The sequence below is a fragment of the Gymnodraco acuticeps genome, unplaced genomic scaffold, assembly GCF_902827175.1.
Source record: "Gymnodraco acuticeps unplaced genomic scaffold, fGymAcu1.1, whole genome shotgun sequence".
NCBI classification, from domain to species: Eukaryota; Metazoa; Chordata; class Actinopteri; order Perciformes; family Bathydraconidae; genus Gymnodraco; species Gymnodraco acuticeps.
In genome coordinates this window covers 3,765,076-3,790,282 of record NW_022990966.1, presented here as the reverse complement: position 1 = coordinate 3,790,282, position 25,207 = coordinate 3,765,076, and the positions used below count along the sequence as shown (strand labels likewise).

Below are 25,207 nucleotides of genomic sequence, written 5' to 3'. Positions count from 1 at the left end.
CCTCCTGGATTCAGCAACAAAATGTTTGAGTGTCTGACTATAGTAGTCAAAATGTTTTCAGTTTATAGCTCATCCCCATCTCCCTGATGCCAAGCAAACTCGCTGGTAAGCCGAGTTTACCTGAGCTTCTTTAAAAAAGGCAAACTGTCAGTAGAAGCTTTCTGATTCAGCAGCTCTGCAGCAGCCACCTCGCCTGTGCAGGGCAAACTCAGCAGCAAATCCTTAAGCTTAAGCGAAAGCATTATCATTTGAGTTTAAGTAGCAAAAGAAAAAAAATGAAACCGCTCAGCTTAACCAAAGCTGACGTCTCATACTCAGAGGAGTGAAAAAGAGAGCGAAGGAGAAACAGTCAGAGGCAGGAGCCGAGGATGGAGAGAGTAGTGAGTGAGAAATGTTGTCTGCACTTTCAGGATTGCTGAGCAGCATCTCTGTAAGCACCAAACTAGAGGTCAGACACAATAAAGATGAGTATCTCCACTGATCTATTTACAGGCTGGCCTATGATCCACTTTCTTGAGTCAAGAAAGAACAACAGTCTAATAAGCGGACATTACAATGAAATACTAAGAACATGGGTGAAGAAGCAAAGCAGTTACATTTCTTATGCATTTAGTCAAGACACAAGACCAATTAGGAGAGTATAGAGGGGAAGGGAAGTGGTTTGCATGGGTATTTAAAAGTGACATTTGGAAGTTGGATTATGGTGTCTCTACCAATAACAAAGTCAAAGCAAGGGATTTAATTGGGTGCTTATATTATGTCATGTAAGAGATGTTTGGTCTTAATGGGACTAGTGACTTTCATCACACAGCAGAGAGAATGGAGCCTGTTTTCATCCAGCTTAGATTTGCTGGGTTGCAGAGTATGAACACAGCGCATCTATTGCAGTTACCCTTTCTAAGGTTTCTTCCATTTTCCTCCCTATTAAAAGTTTCCTTATATGGAACTGGGGTAAAAAAAGACGGATGTTTTTTTTAACTAACTAACCCCAAGTCCATGCAGGTAATTTGTGATATGTAATTTTGGGCCATATAAATATAATTGATTTTGCTTGCCATCTACAACTGATCAAATCAAACGACGTCATTTCAGGCAAAATATGCATCATTGGGTAGAGACGAGAAGATGCTTTTGTATACTTTTGTGTGAAATCAGTAGAAACATTAAGCGTTATTCCTCCATTCTGTAGCCTTACAGCTCAAGGGTACCATCTTGAGTGATATATCCAGTGCTTAGTGTTTCACTACTGTTTGCCTAAATAGGACACACAGTTTGTCTGAAAGCGAAGCGAAAGTAAACTTTAGTTTCAAAGTGAAAGCTTAACGCCTGGTGAAGAACAAACTGACCATGTGTTGGCTGTGGAGAACAAGTATAAAACATCTGCTTCGTCATGGCTTCCTATCATGTGTTTAACAGCTTCTGAATCAGTTTTTTCATGGTGTTAGATGACCTTTGACCTACCTTTTCTCTGATCTCCAGCGCCCTCTTGCACAGGGGCTCTGCTTCCTTGTACTTCCCCCTCTTCCCATACAGGACAGCCAGGTTATTAAGTGTGGCAGCGACCTGACAGGAACACAAACATTATTTATTATATGTTGTTTTTCAATCCTGGTCTTAATCATCATCCCCCCATGTGCAACCGCGAGACTCCACCACAGCGGCAGAGGGCCATTGATCTGGTGAGAGAGTAATTAACAAGGAGGAAGAAGACGTGCGGAAACAGGAAGTGATTATGGTGGGCTGTAATTTGATCCAAATCAGATGTATGACGAATTTGGAGCAGTCAGCGGGAGGGAGACTGCAGCGGTGCCGGGAGGACACCTCTGATCTCTGATTCAGACGGGCTCTGGGGGCCATGTGGGCAGAGTGGGAGGAAGGAAGGGGTGAGGGTGGAGGGGGGAGATGGAGTTTATTACGGAGTGAAGCAGTGATAGAGGGAAAGGAGAGTAACAAGACGAGCAGCGTAAGAGAATAAAAAGGTTCCCTAAAGAAAATGTATTCCTAAAATTAGATTTTTGTTCAGTATCATTTATGATGATTCTCATTTTTCTTCACAATCTATAAGAATGCTCTCTAAAAAAGGTGAAAACTGTTCCTCAAATACAACAATATAAGAGAAGATAAAGATCTAGTGTTCCATGACATACTGTAGCAGATCAGTCAATCTATCCTTTTCCTGGAAGACAATAAAAAGCAACAAAAAACCCTAGTTTTCTTGACTTGAATGCGGCTGAAACGTTTTTTTTTCCATGCAGAAAACTTAAGAGCCGGATGCTTGAAAGGGCTGTTCAACACGTAGGAAACAATAAGAAGCTTCTTGTCTCTGACCTTCTTGCTCTTTGGGGCACAGCAGCACTCAGCTGGGGGCTCTTAACTATTTCCATACGTTCCCCTGGAAAGACTACAGTCTGTCCGAGGATATCGGTTCACTAACCTCCACCTTTCAAACCTCCCTCACCAGGAAGGTGACAATGCACATTCTTAGGATTCAGTGTTCACCATGCCAAGAGTGAACCTCGACCTGCCGCCCAACTGGCAAAGCTACAGACCACCCAACTAGTTCCTATGTAAACATAAGGTATGTGTGTTGGTGGAAAGATTGTGAGGTTTGAACCTGATTCAGGCATTAATAGGCGGAATGCAACATTAGGTTTGTTAATGATCACCTGGATGGGATCTTCTAAATATCTAACTTTTAAAATAGCGCAAAGGGAAAAAACGAGATATAAAGAAGATTAGAAATGTGAAAGGTGTGAGGAATTTGTTTCAAATAACTGGCTATATTGTTGCCAAAACTAAGATTTCTTGATGATGAAATCACTAAAAAAATACAACAAATTCGAAGAGAAAAGATCAAGGCCTGGATGGCAGGGTGGAGGTGGGAGAGCGGGGGTGGGGAGGGCTAACCTCAGTTTCACAAAGTAGAGAGGGATGGAGGTCCAGACAGAGACACAGGCCTGCTGGGGTTAACACAGTTAGTCGACCTGCTGCATGTTTACACTTTGCACTGACAAACAAAAGGTAATGGGCTCTGAGGAAAACAGTGTGTTAAATATGTATGGGATCTGCCGTGTCCAGTCCTGGACTGCAGTCACAACCCTGGAAAAATATATGAAATGGTGTTTGGAAGAGAAAAGTGTGATTACAAATACATCATTTAGATTGTCTGAGGAGCATTAAACATTAAAACTGTACGAGGTGTACTTCTGGAGAACAACATTGTTGTTATTGATAGTCTAAAATGGAGAAATCTTAGGTATTAGGTAAGGTATTAAAATTATGTAAAATGCAAATGGTCGATTAATGGAAATTCTGACTGTAAACAAGTTAAAGCTGTTGTTTAGATAAGATGCTTACCATGTTCAGAAATACACTTTTATAAAAACTTATTTTCCAACAAGTACATTGGATCCTTGAGCACCACCGAGCAACTCTGAAACTTACTCTAGCTTCATGGGCTCTCTAATAATGATAAATGCCTCAAAACACTAATTCAAACACTATTTTGGCTGCACTGTTATTTTGGCTGTCAGAGTTGTTATATGCGTTACCTGAGGGGGAACAGGGGAAATGTTTTTAAATTAATGGTATTAATTTCCGGGGGGGGGGGGAACCAAGACACTGCAGCAGACAAAAATAGGTGAATAAAAATGGGTAGGGGTAATAACAGTGTCAGTGTCTAACAAGATAAAGATGTCTTGTTTTCTTTTACATTAACGTACTAACTCAGTTTAAAGGGTTAAGAAATACCTTTTTAGAGCTCTTTATTTTCAAGGAATAGTTTGACATTTTGGGAATAGGCTTATTTGCTTTCTTTATGAGAGTGAGACGAGAAGATCAATACCAATTTATTGTTAGTACAGTTATAATAAAGCAACAGCAACACAGCGACCAGTTAGCTTAGCATAAAAACAACTGGACATAGCTAGCCTGGCTCTAGCTAAAAAAAAATGTAAATGCTGTTCAGAAATAATTATTTCTTTATTGTCGTACACATGGGTCACGTTGCTAAAGTATTACTTTTTTTGTTAGTTTCTATGAGTATTTATTTAATAGTATTTGCTATTTTATGTACTATTCTGTACCTTAATGTAAGGAAAATGTTAATTTAAAATACAGGATAACAAATCTAGATGACTATAATTCAGATACATCTCTGGGTGTTATGTAGAGACAGATGCACTTACAGCTGGATGGTCCCGGCCGAGGGTCTTCTCTCTGATGGCCAGAGCATCATTCAGCAGGTTGGCTGCCTCCTTGTATTTGTTCTGATCCCTGAAACAGACAGAAGCAGACAGAGTGAGACAGGAAAAACAGACAGAGATGGACAGACAAGCACACAAAGAAAAGAAACTTAAACTATGCTAACAACTTCCACTAACAGCCCATTATTTTCAGGCAACAAGGTCCAAATAGCTTTGCAGCAGTTCCCACAGTCAATGCAACAAACAGCTGACAACAAGGCGACCCTCTCTCTCTCCTGACTAGTCACTGCACTCACTATTCAATGGATAAGATTTGTGATAGTAAGAAACCAAGGGATCCAACTCCTGTAAAACACTTGAGTCTTTTCTTCCTTTCTTCTTGAGCTGGGAAATCAACACTTCCCCGATTCTATTACAGTACTGTAAATCTTTTGGCTGTGTCTGCTATGTTTGCTTTGTTCCACTTCTGACGTAGAAAGGCATCCAACGACCGTTGGGGAGGTCCTATATTAGAAGCCTGTCCCACAATGCTTTGGGGGTTGTTAGCAATAGGTTTCAAGGGACATGCCACTGTGTTGTGATGGTGACAAACAGACAACATGCTGTTACCATTATCACATCTTACTCTGTGGTAAAAAGCCACATTTTAGAGGATTTTAAGGGTTTTCAAATGTTGCTAGGAGAGCAGCAGGGTTGAAAACACTCCTTTCATTGAAAACTACCAAAACATTATCGCCATTTTCACTAACAGGCTTCTACTCAAATAAGAAGTCCTGGAGCTGCTTGTAAAATAGTCAGAGTAGCCCGGTACTTTAAAGATTTACAAGCTAGTAAAGACTTGTTTTCATGGTGCAAACAAGGTGATGTAAGAAACAGAGGAGCAATTAAAAACTAGTCCTAGCACTGACTGCAGTCGTTTGATTTATCATCAAAGGGACTTGACAGAGAACAAATATATTATCTTAAACTTGCCATGTGTTAAAAATAAACTGATTAAACAATCAAAAATGAAACAAAAACCAAGGTGAAGCATTCTGGCTTTATATGCATTCTCAGTTATATTTTGCAGATAAACTCCTGCATTGCTGTATGTCCAGGACCCCATTTCCAAAACCACAACTGCAATCCGGGCCCCGAGATAAATGATTTGGTAGACCGACCTGTAAACAAGGGCGAGGATGTTGAGCATGGTGGCCACGTCTGGGTGGTCGTGTCCAGAGGTCTTCTCCAGGTCTTCCAGGGCCTGTTTGCAGAGCGGCACGGCCACCTCGTAGCGGCCCTGCGAGGCGTACTGGATCACCAGGTTGTGCAGGGTCCTCAGGCGGGCCGGGATCTCGTAGCCCCCCTGCTGAGCAGCCGCTGCTGCAGCACTGCCATGAGACGGCTGGACTGTGGACACACGGAGGGAGGAAGAAAAAGATTACGTCAGGACACGCACCTCAGGGATTTGCATGCACTTGAGGAATAATCCAGAAAGCAAAGGATTATATTAGACTCATTTATAAAAATCCATAAAAGGACTAGTTATGTATAAAATACAGATAATTTTGATTCTATTTTGTGGGTCAAAGTTAAAACCTCAACAAACAAACATAAGGCTGGCTGTAAACATATGTCCAACAAATAAGATTACTCACACATAAACAATGTCCTCATTCTGCTACGATGCACAGAACATTCTGCAGTGTCAGGAGGACGTGATGAAGAATCTCTCTCATGACATGCAGTATTTCTGTCTCTGTAGGAGTGTGTGAGTGAGTGTGTAAGCAAGTGTGTGTGCAAGAGGTCAGGAAACCCCCTCATTGGGTTTCTAATGAAAAAATAGCAGGCAGCGCTAAATCTACTCTCAAGGAGAGCTGCTGGCGATTGGAGTGGGAACGCCAACGGCAGAAATAACAACAATCAACATCATGTGATACTCAGTGTCTACATCAGTTCTTATTATAATCTGCAAATACAAAGTGTGTGAAGTGCAGATAATCACTTTGCATTGATTCATTTGCCAATTATTTTCTAAGAAATTTGAATTATACAGTTTTAAATGTTTGAGACATAAAGTATTGCATATTTTTATAGTAAAAATGTGTTTATATATATTTTTTTATATTTACGATTCTTGACCTTTGATGCGTTTTCTTTTACGGTGGTTATTTTTATGCACCAAAATGCACAGGCTAATTCATTGTAGCGTATGTGAAAACTTACTTGGTAATGAACCTGATTCTGATTCCAATTCTGGGGTTAGTGAAATTGTTTTTAAATGCGAAAGTCTTTATGCTAAGAAGTTAGAAAGCAAAATCATCTCAATTAAGAAGCTGGATCTCATGCTCTGCTTTCTACAATTCTTTTAAACATTTTGATGGAGGTGCAACACTCAATCCTTGGATCGCCCGTTTAACAAACGCTGCTATGGGAGCAAGACACCAAATCTCCACAAGCTCATTCAGTAACTATGTATGTTTGACAGTAAGCTAAATGACTGAAAGCTAAATGACTGAAATGTAAATATTTGGACACAAAAACAGTGCATAAGCCTGAGGACAATTTAAATAGAGGCAGAGCTGTCATCATAATCATCTTATTTCCTGCTGACAGCAATTCAACAAAACCTCAAAAGCGTAGGAATAAGCTTGCGGATGAAAGACATCCAACCTGATCCACAATACGCACACACCCACATTGAGTCTCAGGCAGCTCTCTTTCACACAGAAGATTAATGCCATCCGATACTGCATTTCTTCAACATGCACCTACCAGCCCCCCCCCTTCAATTTCCTCATTTGAATAAAAGAACACACACATTTCCTCGAGTCTGCTAAAATGCTAATTCGATTTTTTACTTTGATTTAATCTCATAAAAAGGAGGAAAATTGAAGTTTGAAACCAATACACTACTGCTTCCCTACCCTCCAGGCTACCTCCCACCTGCTTGTTATTTATAGTCCTTTGCTTGTATATTCCATCCACAATGTAGCGTCTACATAGTATTTACTGTCAGCGCTGATGTAGGTGTGAGCAGGAATATGCGGGTGTGTGCAACAATGAAACATGTTTATGTGTAAATGGGTGTGGGCGCATAATTATTGCATGACAACAGTCCTACTTTTTAAAACCTCACTTGTAATTACCAACCGTTTATTGAGTGCCTGAAAACAATTCCTTAGTTTGAAATTCATCTTTCATTACTGGAAAAACCGGGGATCAGATACATTCAGGAAAGTATATACATATATAACATTTCCACAACAACTATTTTAAAGAGGCCCTTTTATGCTTTTGGGGGCTTGGTCTGCAAATCCCTGTGTTCTCTCCAGAGGGATTTCTCTCCCACACACCACCCCCCCCCTGCCCGAAACGCCTCCATTGGACTCCTTTGTTTGCTTCCGTAACATAATGACATCACTTTGTAACACTCAAACACATTGTACGTGGCTAAGGGACGGACGGGACATCTCTAAGCAGTTGACCAATCACAGCAGAGCTGGCCAGCTAACCAATCAGAGCAGACTTGACTGTTTCAGACAGAGGGTAAAGAGGTGCTGCAGCACAGGCAGTATGAGAAAAATACATTTTTGATCATTAAAGCATGGAACAAATAAATTAAAACAAATATTTCTAAACAAATCTCCTGCCCGTCCTTTTCTATGGCTTTTTGATCTATAGCATTTACGCTGATGTCTCTATCTTAATAACTCAGAGAGAAACGCCATATGTTAAACTTTAAATCAATATGCAGTATTGACCTCTACAGTCAGTGACACACCTTCTATTGAGATTTATGCTGTATAATGTAAATCCTATGTTCCCCATAGTCCCCGACGTAACTCACAGCTACACTATTACATTCTGTCTCCCCTGTTGAGTCATAACTCATATTCAGTCCGTGCTGCTCAACACAGCAAAGGATTTATTCACACTGCTAGAGAAAATTCTGAAAATGGTAAAATGAAGCCAGTTTTCCATGTAGTCTTCAAATTAGACACAATATACTGAAATCAGCCTGCTTCCTCAGCTCTAACACCTGCACTCCAGTCAGAATGTGAGCCATAACATCAAGAAGTCTGGGTCAAAACCTAAAATCACACCAACGAATAACCATAAGAGAAGGGAATTACCACTGAGCATATTCTGACGGGCACATCAACGGTGGAAAAGCTGGAGAACAAGCTGTTCATTGTAAAAAAAGAAGTGAAACTTAATATCTTCAGTTGAGGAAGAGCATCAGATGCAAATGTGGGGCTGACATTTTCGTTTCTTGATCTTTCTGACTCACAAAAGGACACAGCTGGCGTTATTCTATATTGGAGTTATTGTCAAAGCCAACTTCCCCTTTCTCATCATTTCTTTCTAAAATATATGAAACTTTGATATGGTTATCAAGACTGAATTACATTTTAAAAAAAAGGTAAAACATGCATTACTCTCTTTTAAAATGTTCTGCTAGATATACTTTAATCTCATTCTAATTCAAACCTCCTACTTGAGCAATGTATTCAACAGTTTGACAAAGGGGTAAAGTGAACAAACCGGAGTCTGACTCATAGACTGAACTGCAGAAGTTAAAGAGTGTGAAGCAGTCTGCTATCCATTTTGTCACCAATTGAAACTGGCTGACAAACTGGTGCCAGGAGCCAAATGGGAATCAACTTGGTGCAACAAAGGGTTTAAAACTCGAGTGCCAAGTTTGGGAACAAAGTGTTTGCAGTTGTTTGTGGGGACCAGAGGCTTGTGGGTGGCTCTGTCAGTTGTCCCAAACAACCTTCAAAAACAACGATTTACTTCTTTAAATTCAGCCAGACGAGTGCCATAGCTCTTCTGGTGGGGTTTTGGTTTAAAGGGAAATTGAAACACTTTTCAAACTGCTTTCCATGCGACAATATTCCCATTAGGAAATGTATTTATCTAGTCTATTTCCAATGTAAACGATCGAGATACGCAAATTTATTTTTTGAAATACGTGCCTAATGACCTTGGGCGCTTCCATCGATCCGGGACTTTCCCAGTGACGTCACTGTGTGGGTACGGCTTCCTGGGCCAAAGCTCAATACAGCTGCAAACAACATGGCGTGCAATGCACCAGTGGTTTCCAACAAAAGAAAACGGTCGTCGTCAGGAGCGTATTGTACCCTCCCCGGCCAGACCGAAGGATGTACCCGGTTGGTCGCTCACCAAGATTCGCGGAGGGATTGGGACCCCGACTCTGAGGGTCAAGCCGGGAGGCATTCACCTGGGCAGCCGCATTTCCCGGTGCAGCCCCGTGGGAAGTCTCGCTGGAAAGGAAGGTAAAGCGGATAAAAGCAAACCGGCGGGCAAATCATCCTCAGCCTCGTCTAAAACGGCCAACGCAGTGAAAAGCACCGGAGGTCGGCGTAAGGTTTCGGACGCCAGCACAGGCTCCGACGATTTATCTAAGGACTCCGGCTGTGCCACCGGGAAGCTCTCCCCGACCGACAGTAGCTCCGAGCTCTCGGACTGCGCCTCCGAGGAAAACAAGCTCTCAGCGGACGCTGTGAGTAGCGACGCCGAGTCGAGAAGCAGCCGAGGCGGGGGGCTAGACGGAGACAAGCCGCTCAGGGATGGCGTGTTGGCAGAAAGAGCTAGCCAACATGCCACCGCCAGGACCACTTGCTTCTCCTCGGAGAGGGACTACAAGGACCGGCTCTCCCTGGCCGTGGAGACAGGGGAAGGGAGCATATTCTTTCACACACACATACGGGTTTTGGGCCGAGGGCGACACCGTACTTCCGGTATCCGCCATTTCACACGAGGTGCAACCAGAATATCATAGTCTATTGCCTTAATCAATATCTAGTCAACTCTAAAATACCACATATATGCAATGGCATGATAATATTATTGTGACAAGTGGGTTATTCACCTGGTGTTTCCAGAAGATAGACGTAGATGCTGCCAAAATCGACCGAAGGCCACTTTCGAGAGTAGTTTTTCCATACATCTGCAGGCAGTCTGTAAGGGCAATCGGACAACCCACACAGCTCTAGTTTACGCTGGTAACGACCTAGAGCACACCCCTCAAGTCCAGAGATATAATCCGAAGACATGCAGCGATTTCTTAGGTCGTTAATTCAGAAAAAAAAACGAGTGCGCTCTGCCTGGCTACGTTACCTAGCTGTTTATATTAGCACCTCCACGATATTAGCACCTCCAGGAAAATGGCGTATTTATATATATATATATATATATATATGGCGCGCGTTGCATTGTGGGTAGCTCGTGACATCACTGTGTGTGAAAGAATCCCCAGGCGAGGAGCGCTCGGTCACCTCGTTTGACAGCAGGGTGCCCCCCAGCGCATCCCTGGCTTTCTCAGACCTCACAGAGGAGTTTATGGACGGCATGCATGAGGAGTTTGTACGGGAAATAGAAGAACTGAGATCTGAGAATGATTACCTCAAGGTAAGTCCAATATATTCGACTAAGTGTCAACTATGACTGTGACTAAATGTCCTATGGGTTTTTCAAATGACAAACATAAACAAAAGGCCTAACCGGCCTATTTTAGAATTTGGTTTCTTTCATTGTAATGTTGCTTTTTGGCCTATATGCTAAAACTATTTATCATGAGCATGGTGTAATATAAAGTCAGTTGAGTTCAGTTTGTTCACTATGATTTGCTTCCTAGAGTGTAGAAATGCCTTTGGACTCCATCCAATGCTACTCACTACAGGGATGATGATGTTATGATTAGAGAGCATGCAACACAGACACATGAAACACATGAGCAAAACATGTAGCCTTGCAGCCTCCACATCAATGTCATCTCCCGACGAATAGTCAAATTCATCGTTCAAAACGTCGATCTCATTGCAAAATTCCTCCATCGCTGCAATATCTGCCACGTTGTGTTGACTTCCGGTATGGATACCCGGAACGAGGACCCACACAGTGACGTCACCATTTGGGACTCCCCTAATGGCGGCGGCCTGGTCCCGGAATTCCCCACCCGGCCGGCGGATAATTAATTTTCTTTTGGCGAGTAATATCATATACAATAAATATTACGATCAATATCCATTGTAAAATGAATAAACTACCGGAATATTATAGCTGTAATGGTGTTTCCTTTCCCCTTTAACATGAAGTTATAATACCTGTCAAATGCTGCTTTTTTTTATTGGGTTTTACAAAGAAGAACATTCTTTACATGGTCGCAAATATTTAAATGATTGCCATTTTATTCACTATTGGAGTATTTTGCCTAAGATTATTTACCCTAGATACAGCCACACTAAAAAGGACACTTTATATACCCGGAACTACAGTATATTACAGCAATCTGTATGGGAGCTTTTCACCCCATTTGGCCTTCCTCCAGGTTAAACCAGGTCCTGACTAATGGGCCTTTACAGTCAACACAGCTTTACTGTCTCGGCTACTGAGCTTCTGAAAGACCAGCCCTTCAAACACAGAGGGAAGGGGTGGACATGAGAAGTGGGAGAAAAGAGAGTCAGATCGGGGCAGAAAACCATAAAGTAGACAGAGTTGAAGAATCAAAGATTAATGAGGCTTCAGAAAAGTTCAGAAAAGCAGGAGAAACATGCTACTATATATTCTGTGATATATATTCTGACTGGTGGCATTCACTGACTGGACTTTAGTATTATATGAGTGTTGCCGGTACAAAAGAGAATTAATGTATCTTACAGCAGTGACATTTTCAAAATGACTGCAACCTTCAGAAAAATTATCCTTTTCAGAAAAAAACCTGCACATTCACAACATAGATAAACTACCAAGTATTAAAGGAATTTTTCTGATTTTGATAGCGGTGTACTACTGTAAAGGGAAGCAAAACGTAATTAGCCACCTAATAGTGATCACCATATTAAGAACCTTTGTCACTGCTTTTTCTTGCTGCCCTTTTTAACGGGGAGCCAAAGATGTTATCTTTTTTCTCTTTTAAGCCACCAGACCCCCTTGACAAGAACAGTAATTGTACCTTGCAAAACACAGAAAAACAAAGATGGCGTGTATGTGTTTTTTGCTTGGTCACCCCATCCACAGCAGTACATATTCTCTAGCCATCTACTGTAGGTAATACAGTGACTATAGACTGTATAGAGCAGGGGTGGCCAACCTGCGGCTCTCGAGCCGCATGCGGCTCTTTGCCTAGTTTCATGCGGCTCTTCAGTTCATATTGAATTTTATATGTGTGAGTTTGGGGGAGAGACACTGACTCCTGACTAGTGGTGCAAGGTGTACCGATACTTGAAAGGTATACCGCGATACCCTGCCGTTAAAAAAGTTACGATTCCTCCGTTTAAGAATGACGGTGAGAAAGCGCCGTTTAAATAAGAGCTGTGTGTGTTCAGCGCTCTGCTTCCACTCCCTGCACTGCAGCCGTGCCTGCAGTCCCGCCCCTCTCAAGCACGCTCAAGTGCCTCCCCGCTCTCGTGCACGCGCTAGCTGCCAGAGCATGTGAGAAAACTAGAAGCATGGCTGCAAGTGGGAGTGCAGCTGCCGCTGCGCCTCGGCTTGTTGACAAAAAAGACGCCAGAAGCGACATTTTTGATGTATTTGAGCTATATCTCTGACAGTGAGGGCAAGCCTACGGACACCACGAGGCCTGTCTGTAAGAGATGTATTAATTGTATTTAATACGAATTCTTGTCATTTATTTTATTTATTGTTCTCATTGTTTAAAAGTTTGTGTTATGGTTCTGGTTCTGGTGTGAAATAAAGCACAATAATTACATTTAAGACTGTTTCCCTTTTTTTAAGAAAAGTATCGAAAAATAATCGGAATCGCAATTCTTGACTTGGTATCGAAACCAAAATGTTGGTATCGTGACAACACCAGCTACTCCTGACAGTTAAACCTGATATTTAGTAGGTCTGTTAAGTATTGAATGCTGATCATTCTGACGTAATTTGGCCGGTCAAAGTTGTTTGGGCTCGGATAAAATTGCTCCGTTACTTTCGTTCCGTGTTACTTTCGTCCCGTGTTACTTTCGTCCGGGCTCTCCCTACGTGTGTATGTGTGGTGTCAGGTGTCAGTATGAGAGGATGACAGCGCGTCTAATTTTGATGTGGCCCAAGAGCCAATCACAATAATACCTGCGATGCAGTGAACCAATCACCTTTTGAGGGGGGGAAAACCTATCGTTGATTAAACACTACTATCCAGTGTTTCCCATACCATTGTCTTGCACCCCGCCAACGGAGCCCCGCGCCCCCCCCTGAAATTCAAGGTGTTTAAAAAATATATATAATTTTTTTTTAAATATATATATAGCACCAAATTTCAAATAATCTATAACTACTGTCACTTTTCACATTGAACATGTGCTCTTTTATTAAATAAACTAAACGCTTTCATTTGAAGTTGTGAGTTTAGTGTTTTTGACCCTAAGAAACACTTATGCAATAATCAATAACAATAATCCACAGCTCTTCTCTCTGCTCCAGAGGATTTAAAAAATATATATCCCAATGCCACAAAAATGCATCAGTGACGTGGTTGAAATCTTGTCTCCAGAAAACAAAAAACAGAAACAAGCGGTATCAGTGACTGTGTGTTTGATGTGGCTCTTTGCAGTAACATAGAAAAAATGTGGCTCTTAACCTCTGACTGGTTGGCCACCCCTGGTATAGAGAACCTCATAAAACCCCACTTGGAACTATCCTTTTCACTTTGTTCAAGCTGAAGTTAACTATGTCTTTCAACTTTTCTATATCACAGCTATCTTTCCACTTGACTATCTTTGAAACCCTTTCAATTCAATCTACGTTCCCAAGGCCAGGGACTAAATTTCATTTCTTGGCCATGAGTAGATGGAGAAAGAGGAGGGAGCAACACTTACTGCCTGGAGCTTGGTCGTCGTGGTCATCTGGGAAGAGATCATCCAGATTCTCTTTACTGGAGTCAGAGTCCTTCTCATCCTGAGAGGGGAGTCGTGGAGGGAGAGAAAGATGAGGAAGTCAATTAACAAACTGACTCTGAATTCATAGAAGAGCATCACAAACGTCTTATTTATGTGCTGATGCAGTCGTTCTGTAGTCTGGGTCCAGGCAAGCACATTTCAAAGTGTTAAGATATCTGAGATTGTATATATTGATAACATTTAATCGACTCCGCTGCAGAAAAGGAGTTCAAGAAGGTGACTTTAAAGCCCCAAAACAGGACGTATTCACTGGGAGAGAAGGTACAGAAGGGAATAGGAAACTTTGAAAGGAAGATATAAACTTTACTAATAAAGAAGCAGAACATCTATTAAGTGTGGAGCCTCTTCAGAAACTTGTATCAAGTGTTACCGAACCACTTAAGGATAGCTTGATACCTTGTTTCCTTTTTGGATTGACTTGAAATCCAGGATTGAACTAAACTTTTCTGCCATATTTCTTAAGAACATCTTAAGCATGCTAACTTTGAAGAAGACTTACAGATGGGGACAAGTCCTCGTCGTACTTCTTCAGCTGGTTCATGAACTCCAGGTGCTTCTTCTCCTCCTCCAGCTGTGCGACGCTCTGCTCGCTCTTCTGCAGTTTCTGCTGCGTCCCGGCCAGCTCGTCCCTCAGCCACTGGTTCTCCTGGCAGAGCCGGCGCACCTGAGCCCGCAGCTTCTGCTTCTCCGACTCCACTGAGCTCAGGTGGCTCGACAGCGCCATCATAACCTGGAACAAGGCAAAGGGAGGGTTGTTATCACACCAGAGCTGCTTCAAAGGTCACTAATAATCTCATCACATCATTTGGATGTTTGGAGTCTTTGGGGGTGATATATTCCCTGTATCCCTGAGCTACGGTCCTTGAACATGATCTCATTTGTATGAGTTGGCTTAGAGCAGGGGTGTCAAACTCAGATACACAGTCGGTACTAGTCGAGGGCCGGACTAGTTCAATGTTTATTGCAAAACTTATTGAAATGAACTTTTTGCACATATTAAACCTGGAACTAACAAAGCGTCATTTCTTATGATTACATTTTTCCACAGGACAACAAGAGCTTCAACAAAACTATTTCCCTCAAAGAAAACACCAAACATGCCCTGTTGTCTCAAGAAAACAAGTACAGAAGGAAACATCCATTGAAACTCAGTGTGCTGCTCTGTGATGCACACTAAGCCAGATACTTGGCATCTCATCTTGGGTGCAAGTTCATCAATGTTTGGGCTCTGAGCTGAGGAAATCCTCAGGATGGAGTGAAGGTGTGCGGGTTAGATCTAATAGTAATTAAAAATTATCCTGCGGGCCGAAATTAAATCCACCAAGGGCCTGATTTGGGCCCCGGGCCTTGAGTTTGACACATGTGGAACAACCTCTTTGATCTGAAAAACCCCTGCAAATCCGATGAAATTCAAGAATATCTTAATATGTTAAAATGTTTAAATATCATTACACCAGAATCTTTCAAAAGAGGCCAAACGTATACCAAACCTTATAACTTACCAGGGACTAATTACAAAAAACATTACATATTTTAATTCTAAGAAAATAGTAGCCCTTTCAGTGGCAGCATCTTTTGTATATTAGGGTACTAAAACCAGTGAAAAATAGTAGACTTCCCACCAGACCTAAATATGTGTATACTAATGTTATTGTCAGCCACTTTGGGTAAAAGGATCCACTTAATAGCATGTGGTGTGAGTGCAAGGCTGGGAGGTGTGTAATTAGACAAGGAGTTTCAAGCATCGTGGCATCTGGGGTTGTTAGAGGCAGAAAGATTATGCAGAAAATATGAATCACACTCCGTTTTACAATAACTGCAAGCTACCCAAAAGACTGAAGGTAGATATAAGACTCTGCATGGTGCAGTGTAATGTACTGTTAATAGGCAAAGCGTGCTGGGAGACGTAGAGAGGCTAAATCACAAACAGTGACTCATCAGTGATTCATGGGCCAACTGAGCAGAGGCATAACCAAAGTTTTCTGCATTTAAAAAAGTTTCTTCAAAAAGACTTTAAATAAGTGATTCTGTCTACAGGTTCATTAGTCTTAGTGGAAACAAAAATAATGTATGTTTATAACATGAGACAATTCTGCAGTTTCATGGGACTAGAGATAAAAAGATACCTGGCGGCTGGTACACAACCCATGACGAAAAAAAAAAAGTCCTGCACTCTTCCTGCCCTCATAATATTTTTTTCAAATGGTATCACAAGGAAAAACACGACATGCTATAACTGTTTATATTTTAAGAATTTAAAAAGATTGGAGCTATTAAATGTTAACGGCAGATGACGACAAAGCTATTCAGCATTTCATGTTCAGATCATTTGGTTGACAAGTGATTGCAACATCAATTATTGATTATTATGAATGTGGTGTGCCTTCAAAGCAGCACGTCCCCCTTTGTGAGCGCTAATGGTCCCTTTAAGCTGTACATTTCACTTAGTTACAAGTTGTTGATATGATTTCATTTCTCTTTTCTATATGTCTATTAACTATTAATTAATATTTATTTTCGAAAAATATATTTACCTTCTTTTGTGAGAGTTATTTAAGAAAAGATAAATTGCATATTATTCACAGAAATAGCATGGCTTGTGACCTGTTGGATATTGAGCACAGAGCATAACGATAATAACTCATGATAATGATTGGTTACACACCTGTGCCTCGCTCAGCCCCAGCTCCAGCATCTCCATGGACTTGTGGATCATGTGGGACTTCTCCTCCACCAGGACGCCCTCCTCCTCCTGCTTCAGGCAGCGCAGCGTGCCCAGCAGGCCGTCCAGGATGGAGTGGTGCTCCTGCTTCAGGGCCTCCAGCCCCTGGATCACCTGCTTGGTCCGGGAGATGATCTCTTCCTGGGAAAGCTTCTCCCCAGGGTCCTCCTCCTCCTTCACGCACACCATGGTGGACATGTCCTCACGCATTCTACAGATTCAACATCAGGGGAAGGAAAAAGATTTTCTAAATGATGTATGAATCCAATTTAAAGTGGATAAAGTTGTTTTTACCAGAACGTTCCTGGAGATCAGACAAATTAAACCAAGATCAATGATAAAAGAAACACGTATAAATGTGCAGTTTATTATTTAACAGATAGGGATGCCCATTCATTTAGAAGTTCAAACATCACGCTCTGAGGCCAGAGGGAAACACATTTTCTAAATCTGATAGAAACAAGGAAACTAAAAGCAGCTTGTTGTCATCTAAAGACTTCCACATTAGAAACAACTTGTCTCATGATTTATATACTTGTACGATGTGAGGGTCTAAGGACAGAGGGTGTTGTATTGTCATACTGATATTCTGTACAAACTGTGAAGACCACTGAGACAAATGTAACATTTGTGATATTGGCTATATAAATAAACATTGATTGATTAAGTCCTGACAGAAAAAGAACATTTAATTTAACGCATTAAAAGGTTTGATCAGCGTTAACTTCTGAAAGACATTCAGAAACAACAGAACCATGAGGTATAGGAATCTTCACAAAGCCACACATTGGACAACCTTCAGATGTTTCATTCCAAGTGGCCTCCTCCTGACCTTTTCTTGTCTCATTGCTGCAACACACCCTGATGCATCTCCGCTTACGATCAATACTCGGCTCCGGGTGAGAAACAACATTGTCTTAGACCAAAGGTCAGACTGTGTGTGTCACTACTTGCTTCAGGTTGAGATCCTTAATAAGAAATGTTTCTCACTCAGACTCCACCCAAGGTGTCTGTGTGTGAGGCACTGACAGCAGCAGGGTGTTGCAGCAACTGAAAAAGCTGCATAAACAAGAGGATACACACGAGGTCGCAGATAAATACTGTAGGAAGAGCTCTGAAAACTGAGGCGTCATCACTGAAGATGCTTTAAGAAAAAGAGCGACTTTGGTGCAGCTGTGATGATGACCGCAGACGATAAACCTGCCGCCTGCTGACAGCTCAAATCAGGATCTGAGGGCTGTGGGATGTGTGTGGTGAGCAGATAACGACTGATATGAGGTGAGGATTTTTAGAAAGGGAAACGCTCACAAAAAGTAGAAAACTTAAAAAACATGATGCCACCAGTCTTTAAATGTGTTTTATGGTTTGTTATGTTATACTGCTTCATCTTTGTTATGAAGTCATTGCATTTATTGCCTAAAAACTACTTAAATGTTCGAAATATCACATAATATACAGTTTTCGTCTGGTATCCTTTTACAGTTACTGAAAGACTGCATGTTAATACATATTTTTTCAGACATTGACTCCACACACACACACACACACACACACACACACACACACACACACACACACACACACACACACACACACACACACACACACACACACACACACACACACACACACACACACACACACACACACACACACAGTAATCTTTGGTGTGGCAGACACACTCATTTTGCAATACTAAAAAGAGCTTGCCCAACCTGAGTATAAAAGCTGCGGACACACACACACACACACACACACACACACACACACCACACACACACACACACACACACACACACACACACACACACACACACACACACACACACACACACACACACACACACACACACACACAGAGTATAAAAGCTGCGGTGATAGACGTGTCCTGAACTGCCTTAGGTTACCATTACAGTTCAAGTGTGAATAACAATATGTAAGGAGCGAGCAGAATTAGGAAGAGCCTTAGCTCCTATCGCTCCACGTGACTCAGCAACACGCCTGCAGCCTATCAGCTGACAGAGGGCAGGAAACTGTGTGCAGGAGAAGATGGAGAAACAGCAGCTCCAGGTGAGCAGCGTGAGGGGACGTTCAGTGGAAGATAGATAGCAAACTGCGGCTGATCAGCCCCGATGCATTTTCAGAGGCCTGACTGATATCGTAGGCAAACAGATTAGAGTGATTATCCTGTTGTCGCTCTGAATCAGTTTCAAATAAATGCTGCAACTACTATTTTCAGTATATATTAATCTGTTGATTGTTTTATTGATTCAGTCATTATGTGATTAATAAAATGTCAAAAACAGTGACAAACCCCCTTTTACATTCTCATACGAACTAGCTTGGAGGATATCTTTATTGATAAGTCTTTAGGAAATAACTAACAGGGGATCTATGTGAAATACAACGAGCAATATTATCTGCTAATAACAACAGCAATGTCTGTCAGATTTGAATTTTCACCACCCAACAACATTACAATGTAGGCCGGTCATGAGCATTCATTACAAGTTTCCAATGATGTTGCAGAGAACAGAAGGTCTGCTGGGTCACTAGTAATACTCTATTAGTTCATTGAGAACATGCCAATTCTAATTAATATAGCTACAAGTAAGTAGACATTGTTGCACGGCTCACAACGGGGGAAAGACTATTCTTTCAGATGTAGCTATCAAAATAAAAGTTGTTCTTACACTTTGAAACCTATTGGACTGGATTATTGAAAGGCACACGCACTATAGGAATTGGAAATCACTGTGTTATACATTATAAACACAGAGGAAGGTCAACTATCCTTAACTGCAAAAACCATTAAAGATAACCAGCACTGCAGGCTGTGTAATACAGAAGTGAAAGTGACAGCACAAGCTATTTCTTTTTTCCTGCTCCGACCCAACAGTCTTTTATTTTTGGCATCAGATGAGTCTCGGAGCACAAAGCGCCACAGGGGGAAGGCACAGAAACTACTTTTGAAATGTAGATAGCTGGCTTGAAGGCGAGAGCCCGGGGACGCTGCAGCTCCTCGTGTACAGTAAGCAGGTTAACGCATGGCGATGGGGAGAATTGTAGGGTATGAATGAGGAGGGGTGGGTTGTGTTTGGGACCAAGGAAGAAGAGGAGCATTGAGTGCTTGCTCTAGGCTTTATGCCTGAGGAGCAGCAGGAAGAGCAGATCTGCGTGGCAATAATCTTAGTCAGCGATGTGTGGGCAGATAGGAACTGTGATGTCGATAAAGAACTAGAAGAGTCTGAAAGAGCCTCTCAAAGTCAAATGTTCTCTATCTTTCGGAGTATAACATATATTGGCGTTTGTTTACATGCTTTCTATCCATGATTCAAGAATGCAACAGTTGTTCTACCTGTACCAATGACAACATTTGTTGCATTTGCTTTTTACGGTCTTAGTTTGGTAAAAATAGCTTTAAAAACGTGGCAGAGTAGTTAACTACCCTAGCTGTGATTACCACAGTTGAAAACAAAAAAGAGTGCAGCATACAGAAGTAAAGACAAATGTGTTAATAGAACATTTACAAAACTATAAGACAACGTTCTCAATGACTGACACTTTAAACGTGATTAAAGACATGTGTTGTCCGCTCAGGTTCCCAATCAAACTGCACACACTGACACTTCATGATCTTTTGATTTGATATCGTGATTGTTTGCATTTATAAACAGTTCCCAATTGACCTGGAGCCTCATCAGCATTCATTCAGAGACGTGTTTTTATCCACTTAACTAATTAAAGTCCAGTACTCACTTTCCTTTAAGGGTGTGTTTTCTAGTTCACTGCTATTTAATCCACTTTCTTAACTAGCTACTTTCCAGCTGTGTCCGTTTACTGTTTAGTTTAAGACCAGTGGTGTTACATGGGTTCATCAGCTGACAACAGCCCTGATGAGAGCTGTGAGAGTGAAGACCAAACAGTAATGATGGTGTCCTTCAAAACAAAAACTGACAGACACAATAAAATCTGCAAATGCAAGAAGCAGTAGTAAGTGATACTTTGAGGATATCAAAACGATTAAAGCCTCTTCAAATGGATCAAAGTTGCTCACATACATCTTGTGCTGTTGCTTTTGTACTACAGATTTCATATGAGGCCGTTCTCAATGTCACTTCTCCCTCAGTTTGACTCAACTATGAAGCCGTTACAAGTGTATCATGTGACGACACATTAGCTTCAGACACCCAGTAAGGGGTTAACAAATCAGGCAGTGGAGAGGAGACACTGCAGGGCTGAAACAGAGCAAAGTACAAGCATTCATATCAATAATGAACTGATGTTCAGTGTCTCAGGAGGACCTACAGGCAACACAATTAAAACTGTGAAAACATCTGATTCAAATGTATCCAACACAGGAACTTCTGCCTGATGAAATCATCTGCTGCTGACTTGAACTATGGGTCATCTCTTAAAAAGGAGTCGCAGGCTCACGTCTGGTAAACCCCTCACTTGAGATGAAGAGCACCGATGACTTTGTTTTGGGTGAGAGACTAATGTATCATTTGTCAGTGAAGTAGTTGAAGATGCTCTGATGTACAGAGACATAGTGGCTCATCGCTGCAGCACTACCAAGCCTGAGATATACAGAGATAATATAGTGAATGTATTTCTGATATCTGGTATGCCTATGCAGAGATTACATGTCAGTGTTTAGGACTGTGTTACCAAAAGAGTGAGTTCTTCTGACCTAAGTTTCTCCTTGAAGAATCAATTAAAGTCTTATCTTATTTTCTCATTAGGTAATTCATTTCTGTGACCTTTCACCAGACATTCATCAAAGCTGAGAGCCTCATTTCTCATTATTCAGATTACGTCAGAGCCATTATGAAAGAGCTGATTGATCAATAGAGATGTGTTAAAACTCTAAAATAAGTCAGTCATCTAACGAGAGGATCTGAAACTGGAACATTTAAGACAATTTATCAAATATCATATTATAAAACGGACAAGTCAAATCAAGCAATCTGATTGGTTCTTAGCCGTGATATACTGAGCGTATACCACGGGGAGAATTGTAAGTTACTTTTCACAACAAGTCAGTATCCCTCCGCGTCTGAGAACAACTGAAAAGCAAACGGCAGCCTTCAAAGTGACCGCAAAGTTTGATCAACACATTTTCAAAACAGTTCATTAAAAACTGAATAAACCAAACATTATAACCTTTAAAAAAGTATTTACTGCCGGACTGTTGTTTAAAAGACCATACGTTTGAGCTAGTTGTTCCGAATAGACTGGCAACTAAGTGTATTTTCTTAATAAGTATTTCTGCTGCAAAGACACAAGAAAAAAACTATTTTGAGGCAAAGCATTTTCTTTTTAATGTCTGCATGATGTAGGTTTAAAACCCTGTGCCTTTATGTTAAATCTAATTGAATCTGAAGCCATAAATCAGCCAGACTAGTCTAGTATAGATCGGCTGACATTTGGTTACAGCAGATTTATATATCTGTACAGGCCAATAAGTTAAAAGAAATAAGAGTACAGAAATGCCAATAGAAGCCTGGTACTTAAGACCATGTCTCCTCATTACAGACACAAAGTGAAGGAATCCTTATAAAAAAATATCTGTTACAATAACGTTTTTTTCATGTACAAAACAGTACTGGTTGGACTTGAACTCAAGTACTAAGTCTGCAAGTGCAATGTGTAAAAGTACACAACAGTAAAATAAAAAAGGTACTGCATCTGCAATGTTTTAGCAATACCTTAAAATGTGATGCTGCTTTAAATGCTGCACCTGCAGAAGAGCTCTCTGCTTCTCAAGCCGACCTGCAGCATTACAAGAAAATCTGCAGCGACCACACATGATTATCATTTTCAACCAGCAACACACACAATCTGGGATTCAGCCAAACAACAAACTGTCCCAGGAGAGTGGAGGGGTGGGATCCTGCAGGAGGAGCCCTGCTGCAGGTTGTCAAGAGTTACTCCTTTGTGGATGGATTAGATAGTAATGACTGCAGGGCAGGGTACACACGCTCAGAAGGAAAACCTTATATGTACTCCTCAGATTTCTATCGTCAGAATACTTTAGAAATCTGAGGTGAAAATGGATTTTGTGACAGTTGCTCCATTTTCATATACTCTTGAATAAACCAAAAAGATATGTGTGCAAACATAGAAGTAAGAGTAAACATTTGCACACTGTACTACAAAATATGTTAAATCATATTCAGTAGTGTATTAATATTATAAAAGAATGTTACTGCTTAAACAGATTATTGTTCACAGTGCAAAACAGTGATGAAAGTACTGCAGTTTAATAATTGATGTAGAATATTGCACAATTGAATAGTTATTGCAGAGTATTGCACACATGAATAATTGCCAAGGTTGTGTAGCCCAATAATAGTTCATATAGCCCGGTTTTCAGTCATACAGTGTAGACTCAGACATTGTGACTTAAATCTCAGATATTCATAAAACACCTTTCAGTGTTTCCCAGCTGTGATTCCCACACTGAGATCCAGTGTCCCTGCCTTCTCCTCAACACAGGCAGCTTTCAGTGCCATCAACCCCGCTTTGAATATCAATGAAAGGGACATCCAACATAACTATCACATGACAAACATCAAGACTATTTGGGTTGCTGCAGTGGCCCAACCAGTGCATCCTTCCCAGGCATGTTTTCAGTCAATGCCCCTGTTGTTCCTGCTGCTTTTGTCCTCAGATATTTCACTAGCAAATGGATTAACCTGAAGAACCAGTTAGCAAAAATACCTCCCTGTCACACAAGCACTGCAGGGCTAACTCTGGGTTAGCACCCAGTGACAGTTGATGTGCTTATAGCGTCTAATTCCTGCAATGAACGTAAACACTGACCACAAATGAAAGGAAAAACCATCTCTAAAACCTATTAAAATATATAATAATTCATAGTATTGTGGTTTCACAAGATGACATCTCAAAACGATATGAACATTTCAGTGAAAGTGGTTAATTAGTTTATGACCGTTCCAAGAAATACACGGAGCCATTCTTACCGTTCTCTGGGACATCCGTTTCCAAAGTAGTTTCAATGTAACGTCAATTTATCTCGCCTTTTTGACGTCCAAATCACGTCTTTTTTAAATGAAACTGGTGTTGCTTTAAAGGTACAACTCTAGCCGATAAATAGAGTATGTCACTTTTAAAACACAATATCCAAAGTGTCTTTGAATGGGATATGTTCCTCTGGGTTTCACTGCATCAACCGCCGTTAATAATGACCAGCTAGCTACATAGCTAACCGGCTAACTGTCAAAACACTGGCTTTAGTCGGAACCATAAATACAGAAAACCATGTTGTCCTTAAGTTCCATGGCAGTCCGTAAAACTAAGTTGATGGCGGCTTCATGGGGTTGAATTAAAAGTTGACGAGTCGCCGGTGAAGCTGACAGCTCGCTGGTCCACTGGCTGGATGACTGACTGACTGCGCGGTGCGTGAAAATGGCGTTACCCGGCGCCCCCCTCACTTTCCTCGGTTACTAATGATGTCATCCCTGCTGCCAGGATTAAAGGGGAAGCTGTGGTGCAAACTCAGCTGCCAGATTTATTAAATGCAATATACTTTAGTAAACCAATAAATACTGGTAGAGGAAGCGGTACCACAGTGAAGAAATACGAGTGTCAAAATCTTACCAACAAAACTATAGGCTTTGATTTATTCTAAAAATACTAATTATCAGTGGCATAAAATAACTAATGTTCAAGTCCCTCAAACTTGAGAGTACAACTTTGAGTGATTTGTACTTTACGTGAGTAATTCAAGTATTGCTACTCAATGAATAAATTATTAGAATATGTATTATATTAGCCAATTTGCATTAGTTATTTTACTTTTGATATTAGTATAGTATAATGATGCTAACATTTTGTATTTTTTCTTGAGTAACATTTTGAATGCAGGACTTTTACTTGTTACAGTATTCCTACACTGTTAGTTCTACTTTTTTTAAGTACAAGATCTGAGTACTTCTTCGACCTCCGCACATAATGCAGAAAGTCGTATTTCCCAATAATATAACTTGTATTATGTAATTGCATTATAATTATTGGTGCAGTAAAGTGTTCATCATTTTAATATTACAACTGGTAAAGGCGGAGCTAATTTAAACAACTCATGTCGATTTATATTTTGTATTAATGGAATAAATCTACAAATCATAAATGTGTATCAAATGTTATGACTGTCTGTCCACAACTGTTAAAATGTTTAGTATTCCTCTTCAAAGTTTTACACAACCATTCCTCTGCACTATTACATTTTCAATAGGGGGTTCTTAACTTGTTCTTTTTAGTGGGATTTGAATAAACTGATAATATTTGTGTCAATGGTTAACATTTCAGAATGTGAAATATTTGTATGTCTGACTCACACTGAAAAGCAA

At 40.9% G+C, this 25,207-nt stretch overlaps 1 protein-coding gene across 8 annotated transcripts in view; it reads right to left on the bottom strand.

The window, feature by feature from the left end:
- The window catches only part of klc1a (kinesin light chain 1a), a 48,878-nt gene extending 24,598 nt beyond the window's left edge, over positions 1 to 24,280 (bottom strand). For 5 of the 8 annotated variants that reach the window (XR_004570889.1, XR_004570891.1, XR_004570890.1 and 2 more), the window contains exons 1-7: positions 23,822 to 24,277; positions 16,776 to 17,043; positions 14,610 to 14,840; positions 14,030 to 14,108; positions 5,366 to 5,594; positions 4,188 to 4,275; positions 1,462 to 1,563 (exon numbers count right to left, since the gene is read on the bottom strand). Coding sequence is in view for 5 of the 8 variants with exons in the window: in XM_034235496.1 (XP_034091387.1) it covers positions 1,462 to 1,563; positions 4,188 to 4,275; positions 5,366 to 5,594; positions 14,030 to 14,108; positions 14,610 to 14,840; positions 16,776 to 17,042 (996 nt within the window). In the remaining 3 variants the exon portion in view is untranslated. Of the gene's footprint in view, positions 1 to 1,461; positions 1,564 to 4,187; positions 4,276 to 5,365; positions 5,595 to 14,029; positions 14,109 to 14,609; positions 14,841 to 16,775; positions 17,044 to 23,821 lie in introns of all 8 variants that reach the window. The other 3 variants (XM_034235493.1, XM_034235494.1, XM_034235495.1) reach the window with 2 other exon arrangements.
- Between the last annotated feature and the right edge of the window lie 927 nt (positions 24,281 to 25,207).